General features: G+C 45.2%; 10 protein-coding genes across 10 annotated transcripts; 3 read left to right on the forward strand and 7 right to left on the reverse strand.

Moving 5' to 3' along the window:
* Positions 1-25: 25 nt before the first annotated feature.
* Positions 26-574, forward strand: BYT42DRAFT_572219 (uncharacterized protein). Its single transcript, XM_051568581.1, has one exon. It carries the CDS (start codon positions 177-179, stop codon positions 423-425), a length of 249 nt encoding a protein of 82 aa, XP_051423254.1. The 5' UTR covers positions 26-176; the 3' UTR covers positions 426-574.
* Positions 575-616: 42 nt separating this feature from the next.
* On the reverse strand, positions 617-3,759 carry BYT42DRAFT_362258 (uncharacterized protein). The gene is made up of 5 exons (XM_051563229.1): positions 2,143-3,759; positions 1,982-2,062; positions 1,264-1,916; positions 1,103-1,202; positions 617-1,037 (listed from the first exon to the last, which is right to left on the reverse strand). The coding sequence occupies exons 1-5, from the start codon at positions 3,569-3,571 to the stop codon at positions 778-780; spliced, it is 2,523 nt and encodes an 840-aa protein (XP_051423255.1). The 5' UTR covers positions 3,572-3,759; the 3' UTR covers positions 617-777.
* BYT42DRAFT_572222 (uncharacterized protein) lies at positions 3,407-4,212 on the reverse strand. Its single transcript, XM_051568582.1, has 2 exons — positions 3,536-4,212; positions 3,407-3,429 (listed from the first exon to the last, which is right to left on the reverse strand). Exon 1 carries the CDS (start codon positions 4,126-4,128, stop codon positions 3,706-3,708), a length of 423 nt encoding a protein of 140 aa, XP_051423256.1. The 5' UTR covers positions 4,129-4,212; the 3' UTR covers positions 3,407-3,429; positions 3,536-3,705.
* Positions 4,213-4,546: 334 nt separating this feature from the next.
* On the forward strand, positions 4,547-7,406 carry BYT42DRAFT_572223 (Lecithin:cholesterol acyltransferase-domain-containing protein). The gene is made up of 11 exons (XM_051568583.1): positions 4,547-5,055; positions 5,136-5,266; positions 5,337-5,444; positions 5,526-5,556; positions 5,633-5,835; positions 5,930-6,082; positions 6,136-6,600; positions 6,679-6,845; positions 6,903-6,967; positions 7,032-7,233; positions 7,294-7,406. Exons 1-11 carry the CDS (start codon positions 4,604-4,606, stop codon positions 7,399-7,401), a joined length of 2,085 nt encoding a protein of 694 aa, XP_051423257.1. The 5' UTR covers positions 4,547-4,603; the 3' UTR covers positions 7,402-7,406.
* A 17-nt stretch (positions 7,407-7,423) lies between these two features.
* On the reverse strand, positions 7,424-10,445 carry BYT42DRAFT_362318 (uncharacterized protein). The gene is made up of 10 exons (XM_051563230.1): positions 10,125-10,445; positions 9,738-10,029; positions 9,558-9,664; positions 9,119-9,477; positions 8,728-9,032; positions 8,382-8,631; positions 8,113-8,315; positions 8,000-8,057; positions 7,728-7,887; positions 7,424-7,666 (listed from the first exon to the last, which is right to left on the reverse strand). The coding sequence occupies exons 1-10, from the start codon at positions 10,264-10,266 to the stop codon at positions 7,578-7,580; spliced, it is 1,965 nt and encodes a 654-aa protein (XP_051423258.1). The 5' UTR covers positions 10,267-10,445; the 3' UTR covers positions 7,424-7,577.
* A 28-nt stretch (positions 10,446-10,473) lies between these two features.
* On the reverse strand, positions 10,474-12,526 carry BYT42DRAFT_637572 (uncharacterized protein; the record flags this gene model as incomplete). The annotated part of the gene is made up of 6 exons (XM_051572504.1): positions 10,474-11,064; positions 11,132-11,278; positions 11,385-11,543; positions 11,630-11,714; positions 11,926-12,427; positions 12,493-12,526. The coding sequence occupies 6 exons, from the start codon at positions 12,524-12,526 to the stop codon at positions 10,936-10,938; spliced, it is 1,056 nt and encodes a 351-aa protein (XP_051423259.1). The 3' UTR covers positions 10,474-10,935.
* Positions 12,527-12,752: 226 nt separating this feature from the next.
* BYT42DRAFT_496931 (Dcp2, box A domain-containing protein) lies at positions 12,753-13,812 on the forward strand (the record flags this gene model as incomplete). The annotated part of the gene is made up of 4 exons (XM_051564465.1): positions 12,753-12,817; positions 12,909-13,392; positions 13,459-13,611; positions 13,687-13,812. 4 exons carry the CDS (start codon positions 12,753-12,755, stop codon positions 13,810-13,812), a joined length of 828 nt encoding a protein of 275 aa, XP_051423260.1.
* A 1,650-nt stretch (positions 13,813-15,462) lies between these two features.
* Positions 15,463-16,751, reverse strand: BYT42DRAFT_496647 (kinase-like domain-containing protein; the record flags this gene model as incomplete). The annotated part of the gene is made up of 6 exons (XM_051564434.1): positions 15,463-15,681; positions 15,746-15,870; positions 15,942-15,993; positions 16,073-16,142; positions 16,216-16,370; positions 16,470-16,751. 6 exons carry the CDS (start codon positions 16,749-16,751, stop codon positions 15,463-15,465), a joined length of 903 nt encoding a protein of 300 aa, XP_051423261.1.
* Positions 16,752-16,819: 68 nt separating this feature from the next.
* BYT42DRAFT_572241 (uncharacterized protein) lies at positions 16,820-18,766 on the reverse strand. The gene is made up of 7 exons (XM_051568584.1): positions 18,588-18,766; positions 18,200-18,526; positions 17,905-18,076; positions 17,745-17,823; positions 17,533-17,659; positions 17,317-17,466; positions 16,820-17,239 (listed from the first exon to the last, which is right to left on the reverse strand). The coding sequence occupies exons 1-7, from the start codon at positions 18,672-18,674 to the stop codon at positions 17,042-17,044; spliced, it is 1,140 nt and encodes a 379-aa protein (XP_051423262.1). The 5' UTR covers positions 18,675-18,766; the 3' UTR covers positions 16,820-17,041.
* An 85-nt stretch (positions 18,767-18,851) lies between these two features.
* On the reverse strand, positions 18,852-20,491 carry BYT42DRAFT_497041 (WD40-repeat-containing domain protein; the record flags this gene model as incomplete). Its single annotated transcript, XM_051564469.1, has 2 exons — positions 18,852-18,906; positions 18,969-20,491. The coding sequence occupies 2 exons, from the start codon at positions 20,489-20,491 to the stop codon at positions 18,852-18,854; spliced, it is 1,578 nt and encodes a 525-aa protein (XP_051423263.1).
* Between the last annotated feature and the right edge of the window lie 1,012 nt (positions 20,492-21,503).

The following is a 21,503-nucleotide window of genomic DNA, read 5'->3' on the forward strand; positions in this document are numbered from 1 at the left end:
CCATTTCAATCATTTTCATGCAACCGTTATTTATACAGCAGCAGCATCATTATTGCCGATTGTTTTTGTCACCATTGCAGGATAAATGGCCGAATTTGAACGTTATAAAAAGGCCATTTTCATCGCACCGACACCCAACTTCATTCTTCAAACACATAACAACTTTTTTATTCAAAATGTCTGGAACCCAAAACAACAATCCTGGTAACTTTGCTAACCGTTCCAAGGAGGAAGTTCGCGACATTGCCAGCAAGGGCGGTCAAGCTAGCCACTCTGGAGGTTTCGCCAATATGGATTCCGAGAAGCAGCACAACATTGCCAGCAAGGGCGGTCAAGCTTCCTCTGGTTCTTTTGAACCCGGTAGCGAGAAAGCCAGAGAAGCCGGTCGCAAGGGAGGTCTCGCAAAAGGCCAACACAACCAATAAGCGTGTTATGTCCCACTGACCATGCTCCATCGCTATTATGCGACTGTTTCTCTTTGTAATTAACTCTTTCTTTCAATTCGAGATTTTTAACTAGTTTGTTTCTATTGTAAAAATCTTTGTCAAATATATTTGATCTATTTACTGTAACATTGAGGTTTTGCCCTTTTTCTCAAAGATAAGCGGACAGAACTTTCTGTTATTGCGATGATGATTAATTTTAGGTAATGCAACTGTGTGCGGTACAATAAGGATGCATGAAAAGAAAAAAAAAAGATTGGAAAAATGAGAGGAATTAGGAATAAGTTGTGTGATTCAAGAGTGACGAAAATTAAGCAGGAAAGTTGGAGAGGTTTCATTTTTGGATAGGGGACGAGTGCAGCGGGGTGCGATTTCGCATGGAATCCGTGCTGCGTGTTTGAGGGTCATGATGATTAGTGTAGCTGGGTTTCCGATCGATGCCGCTTGCCAAAGATCGTTTGCTAGCCTTTTTCACGGCTTTATCACGTTCCACAAGATATTCGGAATAGGTGATCCACAACGTTTGTGGAAACAGAATCACCTTGCGGATCCACTTTAACAGGCAGATTACAATCCATACACCAATAGCAAATACTAAAACGTGCAATAAAAAATTTGAGTCGCTTCTTCTTATTGCACACCGCTTGCATGCCACTTACATGTTAAAAAGTAAGACAGTAATGTATACCCAGTATCAAGCCATGGACTCTTGGCACGGTTGGCAAGAATCGACTCGATATCCACTTCTAGTTTTTTGAGCTAAAAAACATTTTGATGAGCAAATGATGGATAAAAGGGTGCCACAGTTGAATTGACTTACAGCTGAGTAATGGGTTTCGGGTATATCTTTGATGTAGGTTTCCATGCGATTTCGGGTCGTTGCCATGTCGAATTGGACGTCTCGGACGACCACTTCCGTTTCCGTCAATGCCTGTTTGAGCTCCGTCATTTCTGTTTGCAGCGCTTCTACACTGAGGCGCACACCTTCCTGCCGGTAATCAAATGGGTTCACGGAACGGAACGGGATATTGTTGAGCAATAAGGATGGGGCTCGGTGCATGGACGCTAGACTGTATCGGCCTGAAGAGCGATCAAGACGTTGCACGGACGATGATCGTTTGCCATTGAAGGAAGATAATAAGGAAGAGGACCGTCGTCGTGATGCCTTTTCTCCTGCAAAATAGTCTTCCGGTTCTTCGGTAAAGAGGGCTTGCGGGCTCCCACTTTTGCGGTCACCACTGGCCGTCGTGGTTTCATGACCAGCATGATCAACCATATCCAATGCCAAACTCTCCGTGACGTCCCACCGATCATTCAGAAATTGCTGTGATTCTTGGGAAAGTCGAGCCAATTCTTCCAAACGGCCACCGACCATTCTCAAGGTCGCCTCAATATCGTCAAATCGGCGAGACGACGCTTGTTCTTTGTCATCCACCGGTCCTAACAACGACACGTGGAGATCGATGAGAGGTCCTATCCATCCCCTTCTTTGGTAAGTACGAAACGGTAGGGATAAATAGTCTGTTCCATCTGCTTACCGTTATCCATCACCTCTTCACCCGTCATCTGTACCAATTTGACAAATTCCGACTTGTCCTTTGGATCGACTTGCACTACCGCTATTTGAGAAAGAAAACAGAAAAGTTTCGAATAAGTTCATGTGCCGATTGCTGAATAGGGATTGATCAGTGGGATATACCTATTGTTTTCTTATCGGTGGGAGAGGCATTGGCATGGGTATAGAGACCCGAGATGATGTTGGCGGCATCGATGACGTCGTCTTCATCATCTTCTTCGTTATCCAGATCCAATTCTTCATCCTCATCGTTTTCGTCTTCGTCCTTGCTGGTTTGACGGTCCGATCCGTCCGTGTCTTTGATTCGTCGTTCCTTCATTTGCACTTTTCCTTCTTTCTCATATTCATTGATAAGGGCCACCACTTCCTCAGGTAACGTATCGTAATCAAACAATAGCACTTGCCCCTTTTCCACCTGCTTTTCATGTGACTGACCACTGTCAGACGAATTCACATCTGTAGGGTCCTCAAAGTCACTTTGATCTACCGGAAATTCCTCGTTGTGAATGCTCGATGAGACCGAAGGAATCGTTTCTTCCACGTCAGAGAGGTTTTCAAAGGCAACTCGGTCGCGCGGGTTGACCTCTGGCGACCGTGTGGACTTGAGGTTGGGACGAAAGGCGACGGCGGTATCCTTGGCGACAGAGGGCTGAGGCTGGTAGAGATGGTAATCGGGGTGCTTTCTCAAATCATCGAGAGAGTAACGTCGATTGTTTTTCAACTGAAGATACGCTTGCAACGGCATGTCCTTGTCTCGCGCTTGTGAGGCTTCTTCGTCGGCCATGGCTTGTCGAATTTGGTGTACATGGTCGCTGGATAAGTTGAGAGGGGCCCATCCATGGTTAGGGTGATGTGGACTGGTCTTACTGTCCGACGTGAGATGAGGCGAAAAGGGGGGCTGTTCATCGTCGGTGGTGATGGATCTTGCTTTGAGACTCACAGGAGAACGGGCAACCGAGGTTTCATAATCTAGTGAGGAAGTACGTGGTTCGTCGTCCTGTGATTGTTCGGATCCCGCTCCATTTGGTTTGTTTTTGCCTTTTAACCTATCCAGTTTGATCAATGTTTTGTACCACGATTTGCGATGTTCGCAAGTCGTAGGACTGGAAGGTTGTAGGTCATTATCGAATGATAATCGCGAAGGAATAGGTTGTTCGTTGTTGATCTGAGTTAAAGCGGAAGGGGGCGGGGTACTGACGGACATGCGCGCCGGCGGCAAGGGCATGTCAAGTGTATGCAGTGAATGATTCTGCGAAGGATATTCGTCCGAACTTGTCGCAGAGAATTCGGAACCTTGTGCAACAGGGAACGGCGACGGATCCAGCGTTGCTTGAAACGTTCTGGAGACCTCGTTTCCAAACGATATCTTTTTCCTCACATCATCCACCGCATTGATCGTAAATACGTCCGGTAAGCTGTCTGTCCGTTGATGGCCTGATAACCGCCGAGTGGGCTGGCGCTGGCCATGACCCGTTTTTGCATGATCGACGTTCTCTACAAAAATCTTCATATTCAGAATTGAACAGAAAAAAAAAAACTTTAGGTAAATCATTCATTTACCCGATTGCTGACGACGGTGACGATGCTCTTTGTAAGCTGGTTTCCGTGGTGCTTCCGGTAACTTGGTAGTAAGTTGAGTCAGCCTCAATATATCTTCGTTGGAAACCGCACCCAGCATATCTTTGGCTAAACCAACACAAGACGGTGAGTCGGCATGTACACCAATCTCGCGAAAAAGTAATACTCACCTTTTCGCGAATCGGCCGTCGCATCTTTCGCTTGTTTGCGTTCCGAGGGGGCATGTTTTCGTTCAGATGAATGCGATTGGGACGGAGTCACCATAATAGGATGAGGATCCAGCCAGCCTCGATTAGTGTCAATGGCAAAAAGAGGTTGTTTCGATGTGGTGCGTGAGTCGGAGGTCCCACGAAGTTCACTGGTAGAAGTCGAAGCCGTACGACGATGACGGTTACTCGTGGATTTTGAGGCGGAAGGAGCTACGGAAGCATCCCCATGGGGATGCTTAGACGGGTCGGGTATAGCTTCTTGTGATCGATGCGACATGGTCCTCCAATGATCAAGCTCATTAAAGTGACGATGTGGTTGCATGACCCAGAGCACAGGGAAAGAAGAAAGAAAAAGAAAAAGAAAAAGAAGAAGAAAAAAATATTGAGAAAAAGTAAGACGAAAAAAAAAATAAGTTAAAAAAGCATAACGTTGGTCAGTTGAACCCTTTCTTTTTTCCTTGCTCATGCCTGTCACGGATGGAAGCCCAGTTGCACGCCATGGAAAAATTTAATGTCAGTCTAACCATGAATACAAGCATACATCTTTCTATCTTCCCATTTTGCATGTACTTTTTATACCTGAACCAAGGTTATATATTCTACTGTATAATCGCAACATAGACGTCATGACGATCTATATAGTTGGTTTCCGACGGAACGGACATGGATACGGTTCTCATCCATTGTTCTTTGCTGACTTTGAATTTGAGGACAATTGACCCTCTCTCTTTTTTTTTTTAGAGGCCAGTTTTTCTCAGTTGTGCTTCTTTATTGTCCCGTGGCGAGGTTAAACAGGCATGGTTATGAGGAGAAGAAAGAGTGCCGGGAAATCGACCAGAAAACACACGGACCGGGTGCAGCGACAGTTGTCTTCTTCCAGTCGCGATCGCGCCGCACGTCGACATGCCCGACATGAAGGTCATCAGGAATTACCAGAAGACATCATGATGGATGCAGCCCAGTTGTTCCGAGAGAATATCAATGCTCCTTTTTGGAAACGAAGACCGTTTTATTTCCTCGTCGGACTCACGGTAGGATTGATGGGCATGTTTGCCGTTTCCAGCACTCCCGCGGCTCAGAGCCATCTCGGTGACTTGCAAACCTACTTGGCCTTGCAATTGGCAGACATCGATCTTGCCAACGTACTGCCGGCCTCAGGCATGATTGATGATCTATTTGGCAATTTCACCAACCTCGTGAAATCCGCTCCCTCCAGTGAAATTCCCTTTATGCCGGCTATTGCTCACAGGTTGGAATCTCACGGATTTAAAAAAGACACGAGAAAAGCAGTCCACCTTAACAAGATGTCCATGATATTGTCCCCTACAGAGAACAACTCAATTTGAAGCCGCATTTCCCGGTAGTGTTAATGCATGGTATCATTTCCTCTGGACTGGAAAGCTGGAGTACATCGGAGAAATCCAAAAAGTACTTCCGAAAACGCATGTGGGGAACCACCAGTACGTATGCTTAGTGCAATGACTTGAGCAGTCTCCATTGTGTTTAACAAAGACCCTGGATTCTATGTAGCCATGTTTCGATCGGTGTTGTTGGAGAAGGAGCTTTGGACAGAACATCTTAAACTGGATCCGTGGACGGGATTGGACCCTCCCGATATTAAACTGCGCGTAGCACAAGGTTCGTTTGTAAACAAATATGCAAATCCCAAAAACAGATAACAATGAAAGGGGTCAATCCTCATTTTTTCCATATTTGCAGGATTGGATTCGGCCGATTACTTTGTGACAGGGTAGCGTATCCTTTTTTTTTTCTTTTAATGTCTGTCCATTGATGATCAGCTTATCCGCGGACTTTTCTTCTTTTAGGTACTGGATTTGGGCCAAAATTATTGAGAACCTGGCGGCTATAGGGTACGACAGTAATACCATGCATCTTGCCAGTTACGATTGGCGTCTTTCCTTTGCCAACTTGGAAACCCGCGATCAGTACTTTTCACGTTTAAAATCCACCATTGAAGTGGCGTACCAGGCCAACCATCGCAAATCCGTCGTCATCACGCATTCCATGGGTAACAAAAAAAAAATGGTCTAATGGCCCGTTTATCCGTTGTCAAAATTTAGTTTAGTTTGGCCTCACCATTTTAAGGTTTTCACGTTTTGCAGGTTCGGTCTTGTTCCCGTATTTCCTCAAATGGGTAGAACATCCTGATTACGGGAACGGAGGTCGTGATTGGACCGACAAGTACATCGAGTCATTTGTCAACGTCGGCGGACCGATGATGGGTGTTCCCAAGGCATTGACTTCCATGCTTTCTGGTATGTCTATGTGATAATCCAGAATATCACAGATGACTAACTTAAGGATATAGGCGAAACGCGTGATACCATGAACTTGGGCAGTTTCGGGGCCTATTTGCTGGAAAAGTTCTTTTCTCGACGCGAACGAGCCAATCTAATGCGTACCTGGGCTGGAGGCTCATCCATGCTTCCAAAAGGCGGTGAAATCGTGTGGGGAACACAACAGCAAGCTCCCGATGACGAGCGCAATGAAGCATATCACTCTTTTGGCAATATGATTTCATTTGTTCCTCAGCTCGTTGAAATTTCCAAGAACGGCACCGAAATCAAAAAGACCGCACTTCATGACATATTACTTCGAAATCATACCATTCACTCTTCCATGGGGTTGCTCCATCACAGCACCGACGAAGCTTACCAAGAAATGCTGAAGCGCAACTACTCTTTTGGTATCACTACGTCCAAGAAGCAACTGGCCATCAATGATAATGATCCAAGGACATGGTCCAACCCCGTCGAATCGAAATTACCCATTGGTAAGCGCTTTTAAGGGTTCACATGAAGCCTATCGATCTAAATACATACATATTACCCATGATGAACGGTTGATGTAGCTCCTAATATGAAGATTTACTGCTTTTATGGGGTTGGCTTACCTACCGAACGCAGCTACTTTTATGCTGCCACGAGTGATCAAGACACGGCGGCTCAGCAAGATGCTATGGCCGTCAACGACACGGATAAACATGTGGCCGAGGCAGAATCGAAACCGCTGGAACTGGTACAATCTTTTAGTGATATCCATTATGCCGTGTTTGCTTACCCTCTTGCTTGATAGTATATCGATGCTTCTATTCATGATCCGATGGAAAGGGTAGAAACCGGGGTTCGGTTTAGCGAAGGGTAAGATAATTGACTCATTGGAAAAATCATGACAGACCAACTCACTGTGATTGTGCGATGACAGAGATGGCACCGTCCCACTTCTTTCTCTTGGGTACATGTGCGCGCCTTCAGGAGGGTGGACAAAGCATGCGGATCTGTATAACCCGGGTCACAGTCCGGTGATTTTAAAGGAATATCAAGACGAAAGTGAAGGCATGCTGAATGTTCGCGGTGGCAGTAAAGCGAGCAATCACGTCGACATTTTGGGCAATTGGGAAATGACGGTAAGTGGCCATACTGTACCCCAGGCTCAAAATTAGTTATCTCTAATATACATTTATCAGTTGGATCTTTTACGCATTGTCTCCAATCAAGGTGATCAAGTGTCCCAACGCATCACATCAAACATTGAACAAATTGCGCAGAAAGTCGAGTTGCAACACGAGCGATGATGCGTACAAACATCATCACTTTATAAAATAGCATAATAAATCAAATAATGGCATTATACAATCATTCAAATAAAATAACACGAGGCGGTATTGAACAATGAGTAGTGTGAATGGGGGTTATAATAGTTCATTAGTGTTATAAGATAGGATATTAGAGAGATGGCGTGTGGTTGCTTTTAAACAATTTGCTCCAAAACAATAAGAGCATACATATAAAGGGGAATGACAATGTTATCATTCTGAGTTGAAAATGCTTCCAGTAAACCTAGAAACAAAAAAACTTTATCAGTCAGCTAGAAAAAAAGAAGTCAGTGGGCCTCATTTACCTGTGATGGTGACAATAAACATGTAATTAAACCATTTACTTCGGCCCGCCGAAGCAACGAAACGAGAGGCGTCTTCCACGCCAAAGAAAGCGGATACATAGGTGATCATGATTGAACTAATATACACGGTCAGAATAAACGCCAATGTGCCCTCCACTGTCTTTCGCGATTTCGGCCAATGCCAGCGTCCATATCGTTTGCCAACCAAAGAAGCCTATCAAATACATCACCCTGTCAATCATGGTTTTCAAATGCATTATTGCTCAACTTACGGCGGCATCGCCAAACCCGAGAGCCAGAATTCCAGAGAGACTGGCAAGCAAGTTGGAACTATAATCGAAAATTAGATACGGTAAGATGCCGTGAGAGACTTCGTCATACATACCGGCCTAACCATACGGGACTTGCACAACCGAGCAACAAATAAATATGGCTTAGAATGACAGGACCGAGGTCTCGATTGTCGATAAACTCGGTCAGGAAGATGTGCAGACTCTTGCCATAGGGCCACACAGCGAAATATCGTAAATATTCGAGATAAATAAATGCCGATAACGCGACAGCAAAGGAAAGTTGTAGAAAAGACCGCTAAAATATGCCATATATTTAAGTCACGCGGCGATGATTTTCTGTTGCGGTCCCACACCACTATACCTCAAATAAGACGGCTGGGACGAACATGACGACGGCCAAAGCATGGAACAATTTTCGTTTCTTGTTGAGAGTCTGAGTCAATACTCGGATCTGCGTTTCCTTGGCGTCAAAAGGCGGACCGACCGATTGCGTGTCAAAAGAACTGAAATCGAGCACCAACACCCACACCACCACGGTCGTCGCGATTGTAAATGCCCAGTACAGACACAAGAACAAACGAGGCGGAGACATGAACACATATTCCACGGTCCTACAAAATACGGAATAATTTTTTTTTTTTTTTTTGGTTTGAATGAAGTGTTTCGCGCAAGGAGATCTCCTTTTTCCCATGATGCAGGCGACTTACCACATAAGCGGATTGTGACCCATGATGGAGGTGCATACAGGTGCGATAAAGAAAAGAATGATCCCTAGTGTTGTACCATAAACTGCTAAAGCCACCAAGATTTTTTTCTTTTCAATACTGGACAGACCCTCGACCACAGGGGCCGTGCGCCAGTACGGTTGACGCGCCAATTGACGTGAATAGCGTAACAGTGGATAAGCGAGGATCCCAATAATGAACATGCCGAGGATGACAGCATGAAGCAGAACAGCGATAGGGGAAATATCGGCGTACTGAATATATTTTGGAGTATCCTCAGGCATGAACTAAAAGGCTAGTGTGAGCGACCCTTGACTCCTTTATTACTTTATTTTCCCTTTTTTTCCCTTGATCCCTGTCATCATGATCTTACCGTAATATAGATGAATTCCATGGCATTGTGAACGAGAACGGCCGCTCCTTGGGAAATTAGAAACATTTCGCCCAGAGAAAAGCATTTTTTTAGAGCGACGACGCATAAATAGAGGCACCATTGGAATACGGTCAGCGATACGACAGTCATTGTCATTGGCGTGTTACAGAGTACAGGGACCAATGAGGTGACACGAGTAATGAACCATACCACGACCGTCGATATACAAACACTGCACAATAGCAGGCCACGTTTTCGCACTGTTCGTCTTTTGGAGTGCAACAACTGTCCTATCGACGCCAGTAGTAAAGCGATGAAACTTAATAATAACATCAACTCCAATTTCGCTTGCATGTGTTCTACAAAAATGGTAATAAGGATGGCAGGTTGAGAATAAATTCTACTTTTCCCCAAGCATTTGATTTCATCGTCTACTTACCTATATGCCAAGGATCCATGTCGCGACGGGCTGTATCCAAGACTTGGGCGGCGGCTACAATGGGCATCAATAAAACACCGCAAAGTAATCCATCATCGGCTCCATCTCTAATAAGCCCCACTGTGTAAGTGACACGAGGTAATTTTCTGAAACGCCATCAGCGATTTTTCCCAATTTTACCGAAATGCTGATCTACTTGCGCCAAAAATACGGTGAGCCGGTGGAGGTAATTTTGACCAATGGATGGCAGCTAGTTTCTCGGTGACCATGCCATGGGTTTTCCAAGGTTCCGGAGACAAAGGTTTATACTGATACACAGTATCCTGTGAATGTTGATCGTCGGAGGAGGCGGTAGCAGACGAAGATCGTTCATCATCGCAACGCTGTTGAGGATCGGTTTTGGATTTCTTTTCCTTACGTCGTGATATGAATCGGTAGGCAACGAGACTTGTAAAAATCAAAGCCATCCATTCTGATGTCATGCGGATTACCTAAAATGTAAGTTTTATCTTTTCCTTTTTGATTTTATATTTATTTTGGGCGCAGCGATACTGTAGGAAGGTTTACCTGATAATATCAGCGAGTTCAAGGTTGGAATGTTGGTACGGCAAAGCTTGTAATAAGTGTAGAGGGACGAAGCGATCCATATGCATCGTTCAGCGGGGGTTATGCGTCGGTCGCTGGCATGGTAGAATGGAACGACGGTCATGGAGGAGTATTCACCTGATCGTGTTTTCTGGGCTCGTCGTCTCTGAAGAATCTCGAGTGTTTGCTTTTCCTCAACAGACGATGCCGACGCAAAGCCTTCGTCTGCTTCGTAATCGTAAGAGTGCTTTGTCAGGGTATCGGTAGAGTGAAGCGCAGTCGGTGAGTGGACCGGCTGCGAATGGATTCAAAAGAAATCAAAGTCTGCAAGAAATAAAAATCAACTGATTTTCCTTGTCGATACACAAGAGAGGACCTTGAAAAAATACAGTCTCTTTCTGGGACAGCAGTAAAATAAAAGAGGCAGAAAGAGAGAAAGTGAGAAAGTGAGAGAGAATAAAGAGAACCACGTATTTTACAAAGATGAATTTTTTTTTTATGCGTCTAATGGATGTCTATATCCGTCAATGTGAACAAGGTGGATGCAGAAAAGGAAATGGGACCAACGTTTTGCTGGAATCGAAAAGAAGGAAAAGAATGAGAGGGAAAAAAAAGAGAGTTAAAGAAAAAAAAAAATCGCGCGCGCGCCCTGTAAATCGAAATGCAACTCAAGTTTGTAGGTGAATCCAATGGGATTCATTATCACGTGCCAAAAAGAACCCTCTTCTTTCTTTTTTCCAATTCCGAAACATGATGACATTGGAGTGTCTTGCACATTTTTCCTTTTTTTGGGTTATTCTGAGAGTGCTTCGGCAAGGAAATGTTCTTGCAGAGGTTCAATGATTCGCGTAAGACCTTCACCAGAAAGAACAGGTTCCAGTTCATGCAGTGTAAGGTTAATGCGATGGTCCGTCACGCGATTCTAAAAGCTTTGTAAACAAAACAAATACACGAAAACCTTCGTTGTGCTGGTAACTCATCGCTTTTACCTGCGGAAAATTATACGTGCGAATCTTTTCAGACCGATCACCGGTGCCAATCTGCTTGTTGCGAGAATCTCGTCTGGCGGAGGCCGTTTTCTCTCGTTCTTGTTCATAAATTTTAGCTCGCAAAACCTTGAGTGCTTTTAATTTATTCTAATGGCACACCCAACCCCCCCAAAAAGAAAATTTTCACGGATAAATGCGTCAACAAAGGCAAACATTTATCAAATATGCACTGTTTTTCTGTTTTGTACATTACCTTGTGCTGAGAACGTTCATCTTGCATGGAAACAACCAAACCCGTGGGTATATGGGTAATGCGAACAGCACTGTCTGTTGTGTTGACATGTTGACCTCCTGCACCGGACGCACGATACACATCAATGCGGAGATCCGAATCGCGAATTTGCACATCCACCTTTTTTGGGTAGCACAGCATTGAAGAAAAAGAAAAACATAAACCGTCAGTATCGCATTTCAACCACTCATGATCAGCTTCCTCACCTCTGTGGGTTGTGGTAACATGGCTACCGTCACAGTGGAGGTATGAATGCGTCCTTGAGTCTCAGTGGCCGGCACTCGTTGCACTCTATAGAGAAAACGTCAGTGCTTGTCCTATGCCTATGTCTAAAAATACAAAACAACGTACCGATGGACGCCCGATTCGTATTTCAGCATACCAAACACATTTTTACCAGCAATATTAACTGTGATATCCTAGACCATTCCACGAATATTTTTACTTAATTGAGTGCTCATTTTAGCCCATCTTGTTGACGGCATGCATATTTACCTTGAACCCTTTTCCACCGGCGTCTTCAGAAGATGAAAGGATTTCCCACTTCCATCGTTTCAACTGGGCAAATCGTTCATACATACGTGCCATGTCTGCCGAAAAAAGCGACGCTTCCTCACCCCCGGCACCGGCTCGGATTTCCAGGATACCACTCGCATCATCGGCCGCATCTTTCGGAGCCAGTTCCGTCAATAGATCACGTTCAATATTCGTCAATTCATTGGTAATTTCCTCGTATTCTTCTTTGGCCATATCAATCATATCTTGATCGGGTTGCGTGGATAAAAGATCTTGGAGTTGCTTCAGATTGTCCAACTGCTGCTGCCATTGTTCAAAGAGCGATTTGCTTGTGGACAGACTCGCTAGTTCTTTGGACGCATGGGTGAGTTCGTTAGCTCCAAGTTGGTTATTGCTGAGTTGAGAGAGCAAAGAATCGTGTCTTTCTCCCATACGAAGGAGCTTCTTTTCCAATGCCGGTGTGATGCGAGACGTCGGAAAAGATGCAGCTAAAAGCGGCCGGGATGAGTCGACGGTTCTACCAAGAACTACAGGGTTTTGGTATTTCAATTACCTCGTGTTGAAAACGGTCGAGCGATCCTGAACATCGTCTGATAAAAAGATCGCACCATGCTTTCCACTACACACCGGGGAAATCGTTCTCTTTATTTTTTTATATGCTGTCAAGCTTTTGCCTGCCCTGTCGAGCCTTTTTTTCAACCCGATCCTCCTTTTGGAAACGTGACAGTCACACTGAACCAGTTCCGCCTTTGACTTTGCCAGCAAATTGCTTGTCCTTCTGTTCTTTTTGCAGAGAAAAGAAAAAATAATAATATGCAGACAAGTACTCAAGTATTGGCCAACGCGACGTTTGAAGAGATTCTTGATGATCTGTCAAGGTAAGCTTTTGAGCCATGTTTTGTCATGGAGAACGGTTTCCATAGTTTGAATGGGCAAATTTCTAACTCGAGTGTGTATTTTAAAAAAAAGTCGCTTTATCGTCAACGTTCCCGAAGCAGAACTTGCCTCTGTTGAACGCATTTGCTTCCAAGTAGAACAAGCACATTGGTTTTACGAAGACTTTGTTAGAGAAATCAAACCAGAACTACCGTCATTTCAACTGAAAACATTTTCTGCAAAGAATATCCTTTTTTTCCCCTCTGTTACTACTAATAACTTGTGTGTCTGTTCCTTTGATGGACCAAATGCCATTCATTGCTTGTTATTCATCCTTAACTCTTTCACACTATTCACGCATTGTCCTCTTTTACAGCAATGGGCTCACGAGCACGAACGCGCATATGCCGACTTTATGCAGTATCGCTTTCGCATCCCCGTTTGCGGAGCCATCATTCTCAACGAGACGCTGGACAAGTGTCTGCTAGTGAAGGGCTGGAGTTCCAAATCTGGATGGGGATTCCCCAAGGGAAAAATTAACCAGAATGAAGAATACGATTGCTGCGCTATCCGAGAGGTAAGAAAATTATCGGGAAAAAAAATGTTATGTATGTCCGAGTTGGCCACTCATTGCCATGGTTAGGTATTGGAAGAGACCGGTTATGACATCACTGACGGTTTGCGAAAAAACGATTACATCGAACTGACCATGCGCGAGCAACGTATTCGATTGTATATTATTGTTGGGGTACCGGAAGACACAGAATTCATACCTCGTACGAGAAAAGAGATTAGCGTGAGTATACTGGGCCGGCCGACATTATTCACAACCACAGGTTTTCTAACCTCTGTTTTGCTTGTCTCTCTTTAGCAAATCGCATGGCTCAAACTCGATGATTTGCCAACTTACAAAACGAATGGATCGAACAATGGAAGCCAGAATTATGTTCGATTGGGCTCATTCCGATTTTACATGGTGGTGCCCTTTGTCAAGTAAGTCTTTTTTTTATTGGAAAAACTCGATTTCTTTTCTCTCCTCTTACACTTGTTGTTCATTTCTCAGCAAATTAAAACATTTTGTGCAACAACGTAAGAAGGCGATACGACGTAGTAAGAATAACAACAACCATCAGAAAAACGGCAAAGATCAGAATCAGACATCCGACGAAGGAAACGAGACTCCAACCCCGGTATCAACGCATGCTTCTTTATCTACAAAGCCAACGCAACCTCAGGAATCTTCCAATGCTCTCAAATCATTACTCGGCATCAATGAATCACTTGAAGGCGCTCCACATCGGGACGTTTCGACCGCGCAGCCTCCTCCCCTCCAAGATCCAGCAACGTCCACGGGCCCAGGCAATTACCCACAACGCGCGATCAATCCCGCCGTAGCAGCGTTGTTCGGCTCAGCATCACCGCAGCCACCTCGTGCACAAGCGCCTGAAATTCATCCACCCTCAGCACCGACTCCACCTTTATCTGTGCAACCGATGCCGCAGCCCGAATCGTTGGCTCCACCCAATGTAACATCGCATTCGGGCGTACATCCTGCGGTCTTGGCCTTGTTCAGTTCCTCTCCTGTACCAGCATCTGCTCCTCCCCCTCCTTCATCTATGGAAATGGCGCCACAAACGGAATCTATGGCTCCCACATCCAATGTGGCACCATCTCACCCAGTTACTCATCCTGGAATTTTGAGCTTGTTTGGTGTATCACCCTCTTCCTCATCATCATCACCACCGCAACGTCAAGAGACTACCATCGTTACCCCACTCGCGCCGCGCTCTTCTTTACCTAGCGGACAATCATCCACTCCAGAGACCCTTCGTGCTCCCGAGACTGCCTCAAGACACGGTTCAAGATCCCCCGTGTCGGCGTTGTTCGATTCACCCATGTCATCCTCCTATCAAGGCTATGCGTCACCTGTACCACCGTCCGATCAACCACAACATCCGGTCTCTATGAGTCGGTCGTTGTCTGGCAACAGCCGACCGGGTGCACCGTCGGCCATGCTGAGTGGAATGGGTCCCTCCGCCTATTCATCTTCAGCGACTCCAGTAGACTCCAACCCATCCGGAGAAGAGGGCGCCACACAGAATGATCTTGTGAGAAGAAATTCTTTATTGACACTTTTGCAAGGACATTCGAGCAAGCCTTCCAAGGGACCTGCGGTGCAACAGACGCCTTCTTCGATGGAAAAGAACCCGTTGCAAACGTTGCTTCAAGGTGGATTCCGATAATCGGCTACATGGCCCGCAACTAACCATGCAATGCAGATATCCAAAAATATTGATGATAATAAAAACAAAAGGGTCACTGATGGCAAAAAAAAAGAAACTATGAAAATTTTATGGGACCAGTCGTATCATGATGCGGCTTACGTTCAAGTTTTGGATGTGGCGGACAGTTGATGGACCCATCTTTCCAAATCCACCTTTTCGTAGAGAGAAGAAACTAAATAATAGTGTTTCTTTGGACAGCGAGTCAATGTCTTTTTTTTTTTAATTCGTTTCTCTCTTTCTTTTCTTTTCTTTGCATACGTACCATGAGATCACTGGGCGTGGCTCGTAATTTGACGTCCTTGATCAAGCTGTGAACATGGATACATTAACCTATGAGTAGACAGGATAGGCAGTCATTGTCCCTACCACTGATTGACAAAGTGAACGAGGTCTTCAGGATATGTGTGGGGCGGAAATGATGGGACAGGTTCGTGAACGATATGTTGCAGCAGTTCAAAGATAGAGAGAGGCGTACTGTCGGGTGGAAATGGGAATCGACCGAGGGCCAGTTCCATCAGTGTGATGCCTAGTGACCATACATCGGATTTTACACTGTATGGCGAGCCCATGATACGCTCAGGCTAACAACGAAATGAAGCAGCGAATAAGCATTAAATAAACGGATAAAAGGTTTAGAATGCTTACACTCATATATGAACTTGTGCCGACAAAGGTATCTGCCACGGAATTGATCAATTGACCTGATACACCGAAATCGCATAGTTTGATCTGACCCAAGGAATTGACAAGTACGTTGGATGGTTTGAGATCTAGTATACAAGGGTAATTAATTCTCTGGCGACTGTTTGTCTGGTAATTCACCATGAATTTTGGGACGTACCACGATGGATAATACGGTGGTTATCGTATAAATAGATTAATCCGTCGACGATCTAACGGAAATGCAAACAAAAAATAAATGAGTGAACAGTACTTCAGTCGCCATGGCATGTCGATATGTGGAGTAGTTACCGCATAGGCGATCTTTTTCAGAACCGGCATTGAAATGGGGCCGTATTTTTTATAAATGGTATCTAAGGATCTGTTGATAGAAAAACGGAGTCAACGCACAGGTACTTGGTATGCGGATGATGAAGAAGAATTTGATGATGTACCCAATTTCCATGTATTCCATACAAATGGAGATGGTGCTGCCATTGATAAATGCGCCATAAAAACTGACAATGTGCTTCGAGTTGCAATCGTGCATAAATTGTAATTCTCGCATGATCTGTTTTCGGACTGTCATATTCGCTTGGACATGGATAATCTAGAAAAAACGACGTGCTGGGTATCAGTCGTCTGGACACTTTTCCTGCACAAAGCAGCTCGCGTCGTTTAATGAAAAAAAAAATGCCAGGTACACCACCTTTCGTGCCATGACTGTGTTGGTGCGAATATGCAAGACTTTGGAAACGGTCCCGCCGTTGCCCCGGCCCAATTCGTCAAGAGGTTGAAGGTCTTCCGGACGCAGATCCAGCCGCAATTCCACACCGATCTCCAAATCACGCAAAGTGTCGCACAATTGACCGTAATCCTGGGTGGATGATGACGATGGCGGTGGCGGTGCTCTGCTTGTAATGACGGGCGATTCTCCTAACTTCAAATTTTTGAAGTTGCGCTTTTTTCTTAATGTCGTCTTTGGCAGCATGTTAAAGAATGGTCGTAGCGTATATATTAGATCCAGGACAACAAAACAGACATTCAAAAAAAAAACGTCAAAAATACAAAAAAAAAAAAGAAAAAACGTTGGAGAGAAAGAGGTAAAGAGAAAAGCACCACCCGCAAAAAGTGAATGATTGTTCGTCCGGAACGGGGAGGTCGATTGTTCAAAAAAAAAAAAAGAGAGCCTTTCCAATTTTAGGTTTCCCCTGATGAGAACCCTAAAAAAGTCCGCGCAATTCCCATCATCCTTAGTCCACCTCGCTTCTCGTATATGTTTTAATTTCGTTTCCTCGCTATATCCTGCCAAATAGCCAACTTTTGCTTTTCCAGGTACAACTGACTCCTTGCATAATCCTTCACTGCCGCCAACATATCTTGGGACACACTCGGCCTATATTCATTTTCCAGATCTTCCTGCAGACCACGGTTAATCCGTTCGTAGCGTTGTTCCGTATCACGTTCTATCCTTCGTGCCTACAATTGTAGTAATTTTTTAAGTTATTTGGTCCGTCTCTGCTTACTTCTCTCCATGACTACATGCTTTAACTTACCATCTCTAGATCCGCAATAGCGTCATTCGCTTGTCTTTTATCAATGTTCACCGAAGATTTCAGTCGCTCCACAATTCTTAGACAGTGCTCGGTTTGCTTTCGACTACTCATATAATCCGACAGAGCATGGAGCCGTCTTCTCATGGATCCCTAGAAACCATCACAGGTCAACAGCATAAGCATACACTCTCCGGGAACCGTAGAATGTCAACGTACCTGTGCAGCTTCATTGTTGGCTATTTGATAACTGATCTCATCTCCTAAAGTCTCTGTGGCAGCGATGCCTTGCCATTGTTCAATGTGAGACAGTAACTGACACCCCTTGGCCAAATCCTTGTAGGTTCTACATAGTAATTTTTTTTTTTTTTTTTTTTGCCAGTTACAGTCAAGAAAACTTGCGTGGCTTCATGATCATCGGGGTTGCATACATGAACAATTCCGGATTGCGTTCCATACTGCCATACGGTACCAGGTCCGAAGTAAAATCGACATACGCTCGTGCCACGTCTACCCATCAGCAATAGCAGTATGAACAAAACCCATCCATTTACCTTCTTGCTCGTACGAGTGCAATGTATCTTTGCTTACCTTTAAATCCTTTATCTAGACGTTCCATTTGCAGTTGTAGTTGGGTCAGATGACGGTGGGTTTCTTCAAGATGCGTGTACCACGGTGTAAAACTCGGTTCCATATCATGTTCCGAGGCCGTCGCCAAGCTCTTTACACGAAGTTTACGCTCTCTTTTCAAATGAGGGCGGAACTAGGGAAAAAAAAAAGAGGAGAATCAAGTCAAGTTATTCCATTTTGTGGGTGCTATGCTCAGATCGTATTTCATCATGAGCGGACTCGGGGGAGAGCTCAGCTTCAACTACAGCTTACCTACCCCGACTTCGCTTTCCACAAATTCTCGCAACCCTTCGCTTTGCTGACTGTGCTCATGTCGGGCTATGCGATCCAACCAGCGTTGGATTTTCATATCCAACGGTACCGTATCTCGTCTGTTCGTCGGCTGGCCTGCAAAGTCGACATTGAACCACCAGCACCGATCGAGCAGTTGGCCTTCCTTATCATAACGAGCCACAGGACACGATGGCAAGGCGGGTATAAAGGTATCCTCGAGAGTGGCTATGAGGTGCTGATGCAGCTTTTGTAATTCGGTATAATACCGAGGGAATCGACGTTGTTTTGCTTTATACTTGGTGAGGGTTGTCTAGCACAACCAGTCAGTGCTTCTCTTTCTTTTTGTGCATATACCAAAGGGAGTACATTACAATCGCTTCGATCCAGAAAACTGGGTCTTTTCGTTTATAATCCACAGTGGTAATGTGTAATTCCAACGGCCATTGTCTGTGTTCCATTAAACCAAGTTTGTTGCACACTTCAAGTGAAAGAAGACCCAAAGAAAACTAACCCAGCCCCAAAATAATCCCGTCCCGCCTCGAAATTCAACTGCCCTTTCATAAAAGAGAATTGTTCATTTCTAAGGTTTAAGCGACAATGAAATTCTGCCAATTTTTTTACATGACTAATAGCTATCAAGTCAAACCATACACACCAAAATCCAGTACTTCAAATGAAGTAACGTTATCGCTGCCAAGAAATAAAAATATGAGCAAATAATGTAAGCTTCTTCACTTTTCATATGGGCTTACCGATGAACCGCAGCCACACAACGACGATGATCAAAAGCGACACGCCAAATACCCGTGACGTCCGTAATAAGATCTTTCAACGGTTCTCCGGTCTTGATATCCCACATTTTTAATGCGCCTTCCGACCCTGAAATCACCTTTTCATTGTCGTGCTGGAAACAAGTAATAGCGCCTCGATGGCCCGTGAGCACTTGTTGGCAAGCCCCTGTTTCGGCCGACCACACACGCAATGTGGTATCCGCCGCAGCCGATACAATATATTGATCCGTCAATCCAAGCAATCCCACCAAAATGGAATGTCCTATAAGCACTTGCAAGCATTGACCCGTGATCAAGTCCCAGACGCGTACGGTGCTGTCCATGCTCCCGCTCATACATCGTTGTCGCCTGGTATCAATCATCACTGTGTACACTTTTTGCGTATGGCCTTCCATACGGTGCACGAGTTGCCCTGTTTCTATATTCCATATAGCGACCGTGTTGTCATAGCTGCCACTGACCAATGTATAGCCATGCACCGCAATGGCACGTACGGAATGCGAGTGACCGACCAAGGTGTGCATGTGCCACGGGTTCACTCCGATTCCATTGTAAGGTTCATCCTTGCGCGGATCGGGTAATCGCCAAATACGTAGCGTAGCGTCTCGCGATCCCGTGATAATGAGTGGCTCTTTGGGCTCCAGACGGCCATTGACCATCGTCGGAACCACGATTTGTAAGCATCGCACCGTGGAGGTGTGACCGCGAAAGATATGCGTGCATACACCTCGTTCAATGTCCCACACGCGAACCGTGCGATCCGTTGATCCACTCACAAGAATGTTGTCCACATATTGCAACGCCCACACGCCGCCTTCGTGTCCACGCAGTGAGCGCAGTTTTTGGCCGGTTTTCGTATTGTAAATGTTGATTTGCTCGTCGTCGGCCCCGGAAACGATCTTGTCATCATCAAACTGCAGGCAAGTCACCACATGTTGAAGATGGCCGGGAAAACTGATCCGAGCGGCCCGTCCGTGGCGCCAATTTTGTCGAAGGATATACTGCCGACGATAGGACTCTTTATAGGGATGCGAGAAAGTATTATCCCTTGATTTCTCCTTTTTCTTGTGGGTGGGCGGTGGTGGTGATGATAGTGATCCCATTTCTCCCATGGTGTCATCATACCGTGGCTCCTGCTTACCATGTGGCCAGGAGCCCCAGCTCGGTTGAAAACCGTCCCGCTCAAGTAACCGGCGCCAAGTAGAATCATCCGAGTCAACAATGGCACGCCACTGCTTGCTCACCGACGCGGCTCGACACAGGGAGCGGACATCAAGATAGCTTAAAATTTGCAACGCCAATTCACGCGGTAAAAAGGTCAAAAGATCACGCTTGAATATAGGCGCGACCACAGAATCGACAAACTGCAGGGTATCTGAAGATGATCTTTTCAGGAGTTGGAATAAAAGATGTGATTTCATATTGGCGGACAGTCTATCATAGGCATAAATCAAATTCGGTAGACTGCACAGTTGACGAGACATTGAAGGTGGATCGGTGGCACCCAGCCAAAGGGAACAAGGACGAGTCAGCGGATGACGATCGGAGGAGGGAAAATAGGTTTCTGTGGTGTCATGAGGACGACGACAAAACGTCGGTGTAGGTGATGGCGATGGAAAGCAGGCACGGTCATGGGTAGCTGTCAAGGATTGCGATGAAGAAGGAGAACCGGTAAGGTGGGGTGCAGAACTAGAAATAAGAAGGGGAGAGGTGGAGGGAAAAGACAAGGGAATCGACAGGTCGGGTTGCAGTCGCCGAGCTCGTTTATGGTATGCTGAATGAAAGGGTTCACCTGTCACCGATCGTTTGCGCGCTAATCGACTGGGATGGTTCGGAAAACGCCCCTGCTGGTAAAAAATATGGGGATTTAATTCCATGGTTGTATTTCCAATTCTCCCTCCAAAAACGTAGTCCTTGCAGACAAATTACCATCTGTTGTTTGTCACATAAAGAGTCCAGGTATTGCTCCAAATACCATTGGGTACTGGATGGTTTATCTAAATATCGGACATCGCCCGCCCGAAAATTGCATGATACTCTCTTTGCCGCTTCTTCTGATCCTTCGCCCTTGGAAGGATGATACGAGTGAATCGATCTGGAAATATGAATAGTGTTTGGCGATGGGGTGGCAGATGAATGTTGCTGCGACGTTTCCAAGGATACAGAAATGGCGGCAACGGGTTCATCGGGAAAGAATGGATTCATGGACAGGAACAAGGACGAATGCACGGAATACGGACACTTGCACAATCAGACCCAATGGTTCCAATGGCATCTATCCAAGATCAAAGTAGACACCGGATAATAGAAATAAAAAAGAAGCAAGAGAGCAGCACAGAGCACTACAGAGGAACAGGGAAAAAAAAAAGCGAAAAGACAAGGGAAGCCAGCGCCATCACAAAAGCATGATTCAGTATGGGCGGAATGCGAAATTGAATCACGAGCAAACGAAAAAAAAAAAAAAAAAATCTCAACACTTGGATGATCTTGACCCTA

Source organism: Radiomyces spectabilis, assembly GCF_025331425.1.
Source record: "Radiomyces spectabilis strain NRRL 2753 chromosome Unknown BYT42scaffold_7, whole genome shotgun sequence".
NCBI lineage: Eukaryota > Fungi > Mucoromycota > Mucoromycetes > Mucorales > Radiomycetaceae > Radiomyces > Radiomyces spectabilis.

Bases quoted from the DNA above. Each gene is read 5' to 3' on its own strand.
- BYT42DRAFT_572241 (XM_051568584.1), bottom strand. From the start codon at position 18,674: ATGGAACACAGACAATGGCCGTTGGAATTACACATTACCACTGTGGAT. The intron at 18,527-18,587 runs GTAATGTACTCC...TGGTTGTGCTAG, and splicing joins TTTTCTGGATCGAAGCGATT to ACAACCCTCACCAAGTATAA. The intron at 18,077-18,199 runs GTAGGTAAGCTG...TTTTTTCCCTAG, and splicing joins TTGTGGAAAGCGAAGTCGGG to TTCCGCCCTCATTTGAAAAG.
- BYT42DRAFT_362258 (XM_051563229.1), bottom strand. From the start codon at position 3,571: ATGATTTACCTAAAGTTTTTTTTTTTCTGTTCAATTCTGAATATGAAG. The intron at 1,917-1,981 runs GTAAGCAGATGG...GGGGATGGATAG, and splicing joins TGAAGAGGTGATGGATAACG to GACCTCTCATCGATCTCCAC. The intron at 1,203-1,263 runs GTAAGTCAATTC...AATGTTTTTTAG, and splicing joins CCGAAACCCATTACTCAGCT to CTCAAAAAACTAGAAGTGGA.
- BYT42DRAFT_572223 (XM_051568583.1), top strand. From the start codon at position 4,604: ATGGTTATGAGGAGAAGAAAGAGTGCCGGGAAATCGACCAGAAAACAC. The intron at 5,557-5,632 runs GTAGCGTATCCT...TTCTTCTTTTAG, and splicing joins GCCGATTACTTTGTGACAGG to GTACTGGATTTGGGCCAAAA. The intron at 5,836-5,929 runs GTAACAAAAAAA...CACGTTTTGCAG, and splicing joins CGTCATCACGCATTCCATGG to GTTCGGTCTTGTTCCCGTAT.
- BYT42DRAFT_572222 (XM_051568582.1), bottom strand. From the start codon at position 4,128: ATGCAACCACATCGTCACTTTAATGAGCTTGATCATTGGAGGACCATG.
- BYT42DRAFT_572219 (XM_051568581.1), top strand. From the start codon at position 177: ATGTCTGGAACCCAAAACAACAATCCTGGTAACTTTGCTAACCGTTCC.
- BYT42DRAFT_362318 (XM_051563230.1), bottom strand. From the start codon at position 10,266: ATGACCGTCGTTCCATTCTACCATGCCAGCGACCGACGCATAACCCCC. The intron at 7,888-7,999 runs GTAAGTTGAGCA...AAATCGCGAAAG, and splicing joins TCGGGTTTGGCGATGCCGCC to ACAGTGGAGGGCACATTGGC. The intron at 7,667-7,727 runs GTAAATGAGGCC...TTTTGTTTCTAG, and splicing joins GTTTATTGTCACCATCACAG to GTTTACTGGAAGCATTTTCA.